The sequence below is a fragment of the Oryza glaberrima genome, chromosome 2 (assembly GCF_000147395.1).
Source record: "Oryza glaberrima chromosome 2, OglaRS2, whole genome shotgun sequence".
Classification (NCBI taxonomy): Eukaryota; Viridiplantae; Streptophyta; class Magnoliopsida; order Poales; family Poaceae; genus Oryza; species Oryza glaberrima.
The window spans coordinates 13,681,843-13,694,558 of NC_068327.1; the positions used below are offsets into that span (position 1 = coordinate 13,681,843).

The 12,716-nt window shown below is 44.2% G+C and overlaps 1 protein-coding gene across 1 annotated transcript; it reads right to left on the minus strand.

The window, feature by feature from the left end:
* Positions 1-3,116: 3,116 nt before the first annotated feature.
* Positions 3,117-10,626, minus strand: LOC127763867 (probable diaminopimelate decarboxylase, chloroplastic). Its single transcript, XM_052288667.1, has 8 exons — positions 10,066-10,626; positions 9,203-9,377; positions 8,324-8,473; positions 4,426-4,587; positions 4,091-4,276; positions 3,654-3,773; positions 3,492-3,581; positions 3,117-3,367 (listed from the first exon to the last, which is right to left on the minus strand). Exons 1-8 carry the CDS (start codon positions 10,566-10,568, stop codon positions 3,281-3,283), a joined length of 1,473 nt encoding a protein of 490 aa, XP_052144627.1. The 5' UTR covers positions 10,569-10,626; the 3' UTR covers positions 3,117-3,280.
* Between the last annotated feature and the right edge of the window lie 2,090 nt (positions 10,627-12,716).

Sequence of the window (12,716 nt, forward strand, 5' to 3'; positions counted from 1 at the left end):
GCTTTCTGGGGTACCCGATATACACTGCCAGATTGCTACTACCATATTTGGTTACTGCTCAAAAAGAGTTTAACGCGGGTACTCTGATACAGTTTTGTTTGAAGAAATTGAGTCTTGAATTTTGTCTTGTAAAAACTCTGTACAACTTAACAATTTGAAATATCATTTGTATGGGCATATCACATATCCATATATGTTTTTTTTTTCAACAAAAAGGAAACGCTTACCTTCTTGAACATGACTGTATACCGATTGTTAACGCAAGTTCCTTCTGGGAATATCAGAAGAGGATTGTTGTCTGGAAGTTGGACATGCTCTTGTAGGTTGTAGCCTGGTAATGAAATTTCTTCGAGTAAAAGTAAGATTACCGAATATAGGATTGCTAAGGATAGCATTTCTTACTTTTCTTCCACCATGATGAAGCAGAAGGAGCGGCTGCTTGTCCTTGGCGTTGGCGCGGGTGTGTGGTTGGGTGATGACGATCTGCTAGCCATTGTCAATAATAACGAAATTAGGGCCCTCCTGTGTGTCTCCTGGTAGAAGGCATCCCATGCGCACCACCTGAAGTAGTCAACGATGCAGGGAACTTCTTGTTAGAGTGGAGCCAGAAGGTCTTAAGGTAGGACTTGGCGATGACAACATTGCCGGTGATGGCGGTGAAGGGGTCGAACTCCACGGTGTCGATGATGAGCACGTGGTCGAAAGATGTGGTGTGCGTGTCCGCGCCGCCGCAGCGCCGCTATCAACACAGAGCTGGAGCGTGCCAGCGCCCTGAAGGCTAGATCAGAACGTGCCCTCGTTTAGCAGGAGGAAGACGACATACGCGTCGCCGCCACCACCATCCATTAAATTCGCACCTTGGAGGAGAATTTGAAAGACTTGGGCCCTCTTCACTGCAAGCTCTCCACGTGGTGTGCTAAATTTGGATTGTCGCACCCGAATGCTTGCCCTTTGTGCGATTAAGATGGGGAGACAATGCAACACATCTTCATATCTTGTGTCTCCGCCCGTCAAGTATGGTTCTCTAGTCCTAGAAAATATCAGATTGACGATGGCAGCACCTCAACCTTAGGCAACCTGTTTTTTTAGTGGGTGATCCAAGGTAGTCGAGCATTATACCAAGGAGACAAAGAAATGATTAAGTTCCTTAATCAGCCTAGTGGCACAAGAAATTTAAAAGTACCGGAATAATTGTGTGTTCATTAATATCACACCAACGGCACGGTTATCTTGCAAGCATTAGCAATAGAGTGTTCGTATTGGCTGATGCCACATAGGTCGCTTTCTTTTGATGGTTAGCTGCTCCTGGGAGGTTTTTGTGTGTCACGTGTTTTTTTAATGTTTTTTCCTAGAGAGTTCCTTTTTTGTGGACCACTCTATTGTACAAATTTCTGCTTCTTGAAGCACAAGCCTCTCGCATTTTCTTGAAAGAAAAAAGAAATGTTCTAGGGTACGACTAGTGATCCTTGTATTGTAAAAGCATAAAGGACCGATGCAAACGACAACCCCCAATACAGTCCTATGGAAGAGGCAGTACACCATCATGCGCGCCGCATTTTGCAGCAACATTTGAATCCGATCTTCCGATGCAACCAAATAGATCGATGGCAATACACATTGTCAATATATCACGAAGATCCCTTGTGCTTCAAAGTAAAAAAGATAGATAAATACTGGTTTACCGCACCATATCTTGGTTTCATTTAACAATGACCTATTTATTCTTCATTCAGATCCAACATGTCACCCGCATGTTGAACTATAGTAAATAAACGCATATGAGAAACAAAACAGCATTTTGTCCTGAGCCACTAAAATTCTTGGCAACATTTGCTACAGTACATTTAAAGTTTTTGGCCTTTGCGGTGAGACACCTAGAGAACGTGTATCTTCTCGTGGACACTGTAAAAAATATGGTAATCAGCTGCTGGACACCCGCCTCATTATTTTATTATTTTTGGTGGAAACGAAGAGAGAAACAATGGTTAAAGATAAGTTTGCCCATGGGCCCACTTGTCAATCACACATCTGGCTTTCTACGTTCCTCTTCTTGCCGCTGGGCCGACTCGCCGCGTGGACGGAGGACAAAGAACGACGTGCCCACGAGGAGGGTGAGGGCATTGTCTCTCGCGGTGGCGTCGGGCAACCGACTGCGTCGACTGGCCCTGAAGGCGAGGGCCCCCCATGGGCTGACAGTGGGACGGATAGAGATGATCGGGAGGCTCGACTGGCGGAAGATGGCAGCAGCGGCATGCGTCGGGTCCCCCGTGGGCCGACAGTGGGACGGATAGAGATGATCGGGAGGCTCGACTGGCGAAAGATGGCAGCAGCGGCATGCGTCGATGGTGGGACAGACGGAGTCGACCGGGAGGCTCAATTAGCAGAAGGCGGGACGGATAGAGATGATCGGGAGGCTCGACTGGCGAAAGATGGCAGCAGCGGCATGCGTCAATGGTGGGACAGACGGAGTCGACCGGGAGGCTCAATTAGCAGAAGGCGGCAGCAGCAGCATCCTGGGGAGGGCTCGAAGCGACAAGGGGCATCCACCCCTGGGCACGGAGCTCTAGGCTGGCATCGACGGAGTCGGGGTGTCGGTGGAGACGACCCTAGGGTGCGAAGGACGGTGATTGCGGCGGGTGGAGGTGGTACTGCTGATCAATGGCAGTGGCAGTGAGGCGCCGCTAGCCTTGACGTGGTACTCACGACGGCATCCACCGAGAGGCTGGCCAGCGGCGAGGAGTCCAAGACACACGGTGTGGAGGGCCACCCGACAAGGAGGGTGAGGGTGCTGCTTCTCCCGCCGCCTCTCCGCCGGTCGCCGCCCCGCCCATCGTCTACCCCCTCCGCCGCCCGCTGTTGCGCTCACTTGCCACCACTCGGTCCTCTATTGCCGGCAGCCTCCCAAGCTCGCTAAGAAAAGAGAGAAGGAAAAGAGAATATAAGCAGGAAGAATAGTGTCCAGGGGCATTTTAGTACTTTCAACACTCTTTCTCTATTTTCACCAAAAATAATAAAATAATACATCGGGAGTCCTACAAGTAATTACCACATTTTTTAATGTTCACAAGAAGATACACGTTTTTTAGTGTCTCACAGCAAAGGCTACAAAATTTAAGTGTCCTGTAGCAAAATTTGCCAAAAATCTTTGGATAAAATAAGGTCACAGTACAAAATAAAAAAATACCGATTCTACAGCAAACTGTACTGCGCTATCAATCCGAATCCCGATACAGCCACACATAACAAGAGAAAAATCTTATTACAATTGCAGGAAAACGAGTTAGGCAGAGAGATTATCAAAGAACTTCATGTAGTCATCAAATGACTCTCCACGCCGAATCTTAGCAATGGACCCATCATCTTCTACCTGCATTACAAATAACAGGGCATATTGGATGGGAACCAACAATTATAAACATTGCATGAAGGGAGCATTTTGAAAACCTATCAACAAATGATTTCGGATGAAAAATATATAGGTCAGTTTGTACCCAATATTCAGGTGGTCGCAACTTCAAGTTGTAGGTTGAAGCCATGCTCATGCAGTAGGCTCCTGCGTCATGAACCACCAAACCAGCTCCCTACAAGCGCAATATGTTTGTAGGGTACCAACAAGGATATCATCAAAAAGAAAACACAAGATATGGTCAAACCTTATCAGGTGTTGGAAGTTCCCTGTCTTTGCCAAGGAAATCTGCAGATTCACAAACTGGTCCAACAATATCGAATGTTGCTACTTCTGCATCTGGGGAAGGAGAAACCAGTTCGATATGCTGCACCATGTGGATAGAGATGACAGGTAAATAACATGATAAAATAACATAGTACGAAATAACTGAATGTATATTTCATGTTTATTTTGAACATTTGTTGGAAAAACTGTATGCAAGAAAAAAATTGTTGGAAAGATGTTATTTATATATAGGTCAGATGGAGATGTAAAGATCAGAGCTAATCCTGAGACCAACGTTACAATCATCATATATTTATGAATGGTGAGCATCTTATCCAAACGAACTCAGCTATTATGAACAATGGACAAAACCAACACTCTGCTTGCAACCACTATCAGTTGTATCACTAAACAAACCTGGTATGCTCCATATAGACTTGGTCTGATAAGCTCTGCCATGCTGCCATCAACTACAATGAAATTCTTTGTACCATTAGATTTAACACCAGTGACCCTATTGACGAAGCAGCAAGTGTTAGCTATGAGGGATCTCCCAGGTTCAATGATGAGTGTAAGATCTCGTGACAGAACTAATTCTCGCACCTACAAAAAATCACAGGGGCACATATAAGAATCACGCCATATGCCAAATTTTAACAGTGCAAAAATCCAAAGTAGGAAGTGATCTATTTAAATAAATAATGTGCCTACGAAGATGAGAATCGGAAATATAACATGGATATTGAGCTCACAGTGTTGATGAGGTCCATAGGTGTAGGCAAGACTGCATCCGTGTGGTGATAATCTATGCCCAGGCCACCGCCAATATTGAGATATTCCAGTTCAAAACCTTGTGCTCGAATTTCATCAACATAATTCACCATAAGACCTGCCGCATCTCTAAATATATCGACCTAGACAACAAGAAAACAATATCATATACCATACCATGTAGCTCAAATGTATTGTCTAATTATTTGAACATGGTCTGAAGAAAAAAAAGTTATTTAGCAAATAAGCATAAGCCCACCTTTAACAGGGGCTTGTCCCTGGATAAACAGAAACAAACACATTAAGTTTGATGAAGTTTCAAAGTCAGCATAATAAGTCTTTTTGAATGGACACACTGCTGCACAGAAATAGTATACACACAAGAAAGGAATTATCCCTTTCTCCTAATTTCTTCAGTAAGCTTTATTCACATAAGCTGCAAGTTCACAAGCAATGGAGAATGGGAGAGGAGAGGAGAGAAGAGCACGGGTTCTTTGATGCTGTCCATACCCGGTGCTGCATCCCTGATTTCCATTCCCCGAACTGATCATTATACTACTTGTCAAGAGAAAAACATTACAGCGTCCAAAACACGAACACGATGCTTTCCATCACCGTTGCTCCACATCCACTGAAACAAAATCACGTCGGACATGCTCACCGATGTCTCACCCGATATCACATGCGAGAGCCCTCTTCTAAGTTAATAAGTCTTCCAATTTTAAATATTTGTGATGAACCTTAGTTCGTTATGGGATAAACATTACAAGGTGGACGGCTGGAAATGGATAGACTAGAGACTATCAGCTGTACTTAATTCTTTAATAATCAACCAATAGTCAGAGATTTTAAAATTTCAGAGGACTTCATTTAGTCCCAGCTGTACTATTCATTTACAAGGTGGCACTTAGTTTATCTCAGAGGACTGGGACTCAGATAAATTCAGCTGTACTTGCTTGTTAATAATCAATCAATAGTTTCCTGACTATATAGTGAGCCTCATAACAACCACTGCTACATTATGATGCACCGATACAACAGAAAACAGCATATTCCTGTACCAGATATGTATCCGAGACAGGAGTACGCAGTCAATACAGTATTGCAGAAATATTGATCATATAATGGCGAAACAAATCAAAACTATTAGCAATGCTTCCTCGATTCAAATTAGATGCTCAGATATGCAGTCAAGCCAACCCTCGTTCGAAAGCCCACATATGGTAGTCTAACCCAAGACCACTAACCCTTGTTCGCACCTGTGTGCGACTGTGAGTGCTGTTCCCCTCATTCTCCACCTCCATTATAGCATCACCCTGCCTACATCACCTTCAGTGAGCAACCTGCTCGCCTCAACTACACCATGTGTGCAGGAGGCTTTTCTATGACAATTGAAAGTTAACAAATTGGAAAGATGTGTCTTGATTTAAATGTTTCTTATCAAACTTAAAATGTTTTGGATAAAAAAAAAACTTAGGGTGTGTTCGTTAGTTTGGGGTTGGGAACCCATCTCCCCACACGGAAAACAGAACAGTCCATTAGCGCGCGATTAATTAAGTATTAGCTATTTTTTTAAATGAATTAATTTGATTTTTTTTAAACAACTTTCATATATAAACTTTTTGCAAAAAATGCACCATTTAGTAGTTTGAAAAGTGTGCGCGCGGAAAATGAGGGAGGGGTGTTGGGAACCTAGAACACCGAACACACCTTAAAATGTTAACAAATTTGGTTTCATGTTAAATGGTCCCCATTTTATCCCACTGAACTGACACATCTTAGTTTCCGGAGAGTGAGACACAGAGGGTAAAATGAAAAGCTGGTCCGTTGGAGCTAAGAGTCTGACACCTGCATGTGGAGGTACTCATGCCTGTGACTTGAGGCTTGAAACATTGAAAAAAACAAATCACTTTTTTCTAAAATGGCCAGTTCAGAAACAAGAGCAAAAATATTTTGAACATTCAATCTAGTTCCGCAAGGTCAGCTATGCCAAAAATCTAGTTCATGGTCATTAACAGATCACGTACTATGTTATTTCCATAATGCTTTCAGTACTATACAATTGGATAGAAGTCTCAAATTTCAAAATGTAGATGTTTCAGACATTGGCACAGTAATTAAGGAAGTCTTAAAATGACCTTGTTGCCCAATAATCATAGCACATTGGAATGATATCTTATTTATTCATGAGATGTATTCAATTTACAAGGGGAATAGAGGAAAAAATGGGACAGGTACCTAAAAGTCATATAACAATTTACATTTTGAATCAGAGCAGTGTGGTTCCTATAATTCTTAGTGATTGAAATGATCTGTTGTTGCCATTCACATACACTAAAACAAATGGCAACAATAACTTTCTAAATAAACTCAAATCAACAAAAAAGCACATTTTTCAGAGCATAATGCAGCCCGAAATGCAATTTCTTACTAGCAATTTCCAACTGTTACTTAATTGTTCTCAACTAGCTAGAAGTATGGATTAATGTTAATCATCTGAATGCCATATTAACATGCTTGGATGGATATAACATCATATGGAAGCTACGGCGAGACGAATTATTGTTTGAGCATGATGCATAAAAGCATGTCCGCTGGCTCAGAAGTACTTACAAGACATTTTAGCTCATTGCACAAGGATTAATGTGTAGAAGAACTCCCCTTGCAGCTGTACAAGAATGCTGCAGCTGTACAAGAATGCATGCAGCCATCACATGCTTGCACAGGAGGGGAGAGGAATATTACTAACCGAGAAAACCCTGGCATATGCTAACGGTTGATGGTTTTGGTTAATAGGTTTAAGTTTGTGCGAAGTATTTATCAAATGGAAATTCCACCCAAAATTACTTTCTCAGAAAAGCAGAACTATTCTTGAAAAAGAATGTCTAAAACGATATATAATGAATGAAGTGGTAACCATAAAAAGGTACAACTAATGCAAAGCAAGCAGCATGTTTTTTAGTAAATTTCACAAGACCCCAGGTATTGGGGCATCCATAACACAAAACCCCAGTTATTGTGATTTGTTTCAGGGAACCCCATGTTTCGGGGTAAAATGTTTCAAAAAACCCCATATTTATGTAAAATACTCATGTTTCATTATTACATATGATTATTTTTTTCATAAATTCACATTTGTTGACTCTCGTCTAGTTTATTTATTTTTTCTCAATTTTTCACTGCACAAAAAAACTCAACATAATCATAAGTGATAATGACATAATAATTGGTTAAGTATACACATAAATGATCAGACCACGATGAACAACGATTATTGAAAAGCAGCTAACGTGTATATGTACTTAAAAAATGGCAACTAATGTAAAGAAATGCAGCATGTCAGGTTTTGGGGCACTAGCATTATAAAACCCCACATTTTGAGGTTTCCTTCACTAAATCACAACTTATTCAAAGAGCTCACAGAGTAAAGCAGGGAGAGGCGGAGCAAGTTCTACAATATAGGGCTGTGACTGCACAATGGAAGCCGAGTGCCTGGTAACAGAGGCAATGTGATCTTAGGATACAGGAACCTACGTTTCGAGGCTCCGAGCCTCTGATTTCTGGGGTTGTCTTATCAGCTAACGGGAACCTAACAGGATATGATGGAACTGAGTTTTGTGATACATGCTGGCATGTTGCAAAACATGGGATTTAGTGAAGAAAACCTTACTACCTGGGGTTTTGTTAAAATTTACACTTTTTTGTGGCAAAAACAGAAGGCGAGTTGCCTGTACTGTATGACAAAATGTCTGTTGAGCACAAGATGCTAAGGTACAAAAACACCACCACGAACAAGCTCACCATAACAAATACCTACTTATTACAACTCAAAGTTTCCAACAATTATAACCAAAGAATAGTACATCATAATTCATTTACCTTTGTAATGGTAGATCCCAGATGACAATGAACACCCACCAGTGTGATATCATTTGAGTATGACTTGATAGAGTCTAAGAACCATTGTAGTTTCTCATTACGGATACCAAATTTGGAGGTTTTGTTTCCAGTCGCAACATAAGGATGGACCTGTTGACAGAAAAAAAAGACAAGCTTGTAAGAAATAAGCAATCTTAAGTTTGCTCCTCAAAAGAAGATTATCTTGCTTCCAGTTCTTAATACAATTGACATGCCTTTTTACAAGTAAAAACAAAGATACTTTCATACAATTTTAAATCAACTGCATTAGTATCATCATACAAAAGACTATGGAGGAACAGGTAACACTATATGCACATACATTATTGGCAAATTTCGCTACATAACATCGTGACTTCGCGGTTTTAGCTGTAGGACACCGTACGGAGTGACTTTTGGGGGAAGACACTGTCAAAAGTTGGATATTTGCTGCCACATATTACGTGCCCACCAGCAAATATCCAACTTTTGAGAGTGTCTTCCCCCCAAAGTCACTTCGCGCGGTATCCTACAGCTAAAACCTCAAGTCACGATGTCCCGTAGCAAAATTTGCCTACATTATCCATTCAATTAATTAATGCAAAAGAAATGCCCTAGTGTCTAATCAAGTACTAGGTTGCTATATTTTAGGACGGAGGGAGTAGTACATGTTTGATACCGCGCACAACTAAGATCAATAATCACCTATGTAGTACACAACTTTTTTCAAGAAAAAATGGAAAACACAAGGGTACCCAAAACTATATAATCTGATTTCTAGTATTATATGACAATAACACAATAGCATACCAATATAACTAAATCCCCCACTGTATCCTGAGGTGGGAGGAAAAACTTTACCTGTGGATCCACATCTGGGTTTATCCTGAGCAAAACAGGGACTTTCTTCCCAGCAACTCTCGCAGCAGTGACAATATTCTCCAAATCAAATTCACTGTCTATGTTTACAAACACTCCGCTCTCTGCAGCTAAAACAAGATCTTCCAATGTCTTTCCATTTCCATTAAATATACACCTGAACTTAAATAAATACTTAAACTAGTTAGTTACTACAATTTTGTTTGGTATCAATTGACATGAACTGAAGTACTTATTTGTTACAGATAAAGACTTTAGAAAACTGTGCAATCTATAACTTGGAAACAATCATAGATACGCTTAGATTTCATCATGGATTGTCACCTCGCATGCTCTGTGAAATATGAAGATCGTAATTTCTTACACTACATTCTGCCATGTAAATTTGGCTGTGCTCCTTGACCCAACACATGGTCTTAAGTTCGGACCATTTTGGTTATAAATTCTAATGCTTGTGCAAACATAGTGTTATCAAAATCATATTCACGAGTCAAGCTCTGTGAACAAAATTGGTAGAATTAACAAAGTTGCCTATCATCGTAATATGGCAAAAAAAATATAAATATAGCATATTAATGAACCATTTTCATACTACTTTCTTCCGGTCCAACTATTGCATTTATATGTCTTTTGACACTGAAATCGGACCTTCCCCAGAAAGTCACTAGATGGGTATTTTATAATTAACATGAAGATAAAAAAATGGCTAGTGTCCATGGAGAATAGTCAAAAAGGCCTTTTGTCCACCAGCAAATCATTGTTCATTTGCATTCCAATTCCAATCCATCAAAAAATCAAATATAGCGGGAGATAGAAACGAAAAACGAAAAGAGAAGAAGATGCACCTAGTGGGATCGAATCCTGCCCGGAGGGCAAGGCGGAGCTCGTTCCCGCTGACGAGGACGGCGCCGCAGCCGAGCTCCCGCAGGAGCTGCAGCACGCGGAGATTGTTGTTGGCCTTGACGGCGTACCCAACGATGGAGCGGAGCCCCTCGAGGGCGTCGCGGTAGGCGGTGAAGTTCCGCACCACCTGAGGCTTGCTGTAGAGGTAGAAGGGGGTCCGCTCCGCCGCCCCCATCGCGTCCTCCACCCTCACCCCCTCGCAGTACAGGTGCCCATCGGCGCCGCGCCGGAAACAGCGCTTCGGCGCCCGACCGTCGGCCGCCGCCGCCGCCGGCCGCGGCGGCGGGGACGGCGCTGCCGTGGAGAGAGAGGCGCGAACGGAGGCCGTCAGGCCGTGGCGGCGGCGGAGAGATACGGCCGAAGGGCTGACGCGGTTGCTGTGGCTGCTTGGGTTAGGGTTTAGAGCAGGGAGGAGCGCGCGAGAGAGAAGGTTGGCCGCCGCCATGGCTAGGGTTTAGGGTGAGGTCCGCAACCAGTCTCCACTTCTCCAGCTCCAGCCAGCAAGGGAGCTCTACAAAAATTCGGTGCAGGCTGACTATGCCGAACTTCAATGGGCTGGGCTGGGCACAGGTTTCAGAATGCGATGAAAATGGGATGGAATAAGTCTATTTCACATACCTCAACTCTTGCCCTTGGTCGAATCGTGTTCCTCAAGTTTAAAAACCGGTGCAAATGAACTTATTGATTGTTAAGGAGGTGATTTATTCTGATGTGGTAGGTTGACTTAGTCTCAGTCGTCAAATGAATGGAAGGTAAAAGTGGATCCTACACGTAAAAGGTAAAAATAAAAATATGTTGGGCTCACTTGTCAGCACCACTACCCCTCTCAATCCTGACGTGTCATTGCCATCGGAGGAGGGGCAGTGGTCCACCGCGGCGATTGAGCACGCGGTAGTCGGGCAGAAGCGAACAACGACGACGACACAGGCCCAGCGAGCGGCAAGCCGAGCTCAAGGAAGAAAGAGGGATGGGGAAGGCTCCCAAGGCGGCGACGCACCTCGACCCCCACGGCATGGAGGCCACCTGCGGCGGTCGGCGGCGGTGGCAGCAACACAAAGAGCGTGGCGACAACAGCGCTGTCGGAGGGGATCACACACTACTATGAAAAGCATTTTTCCGTGCGGTCAAAATGATTTTTCCGTGCGGAGGACTTGCCCGTATGCAGCAATACGTCTAGAAAAATCAATATTTTCGCGTGCGGGCGGCCCAACCACATGGGATAATCATTTTCCCGTACGGTCGGGTTAAGTTGACTGCACGGGATAATCGATTACCCCGTGCGGTCAAATTATACCGTCCGCACGGAAAAAAACAAAAATAAAAAAAGCGAAAATCGCCGCGGGCGCCGCCGCAACCAGCAACAGCCGGCCGGCGCACGTGCATGCGGAGCCGGCGGCGCCACCTCATCGTCGTCGTCGTCGTGGCGCCCGCCGCCGTCTACGCGACCAAGTCATTTTGGTCGTAGAAACCAAAACAAGCAGCAACTGCAGTAGTACTAGTTAGTAGTTACAGCCATAGAAACCATCCGTAGGAAAATCAGCCGCTGCCGCGCGTGCACGCGGAGCCGGCGGCGCGCGCAGAGAGAGAGAGAGTGACATCAAAGAAAGGAGAGAGCAAGAACTCAAGCACTGGCTATATCGGCATGGAGAAATTAGTAGCGCAACAGCTTCAACTACCAGAACATTAGCAATAGCAGCCACCACCAGTGGTTTGGCTGGGGATTCAACTCAAGCTTGAGAGAAATCATCAAGAGACTGGAACCAGTAGTTCAACATCACAACCACACCACTTTGCTGTCGTAGCAGCCATGGAGAAGAAAGAGAGTAGGAGATGCTTGAGATCTAGCGCGTGCACGCGGAGTCGGCGGTGCCGCCTCGTCATCATCACGCCCGCCACCGAGAGCTGCGTGGGGCCCCACCATGCGTGCACGAGGAGCCGGCGGCGCCGCCTCATCATCGTCGTCGTCGCGCGTGCCCGCTGCTGAGCCACGGGCCCCGCCGCCATCCGCACCCGTAGCGCATGCAAGCGGAGCCGGTGGTGCCGTCTCGTCGTCGTCGTCGCGTGTGCCCGCTGTTGAGCCGCACGGGCCCCGCTGCCGTCCGCGCCCGCCGCTCGTGCATGCGAAGTGTTTCCGTAAGCGCATGGATATACCGATGTAGTACTTCCCCATACGGAGTATTCCAAGGGTATCAAATCCAAGGGAACGTGTGTGGTCAGATCTTCCTCCAGTTCATCCAAGGACACCAACCAGGGAAAGCTTAATTTTAATCCTAACGCAATACTTCAGGCACTGGCAACCCGCTGTTCCTAGATGCAATACTTCAGGCACTGACAACCCGTTGTTCCTAGATGTCGCTCTACTACGTACCCGGACAGGGAGGACTTAAGTGATCTCAAGGGCTGTCACCACCTCTACACCCACCTCAAACATACTGTGGGATACGCAGCAATTACTGAATAACAACTGCCTAAACACTATATCTAAGCAATTACTATCTACTTTAGTGTTTATAACTCACCAAAGCAATCATTATATTTTAGTTGATTATAGTGGACAATAATCCCGTATGCTATTTAGGAACTAACCAAGAGA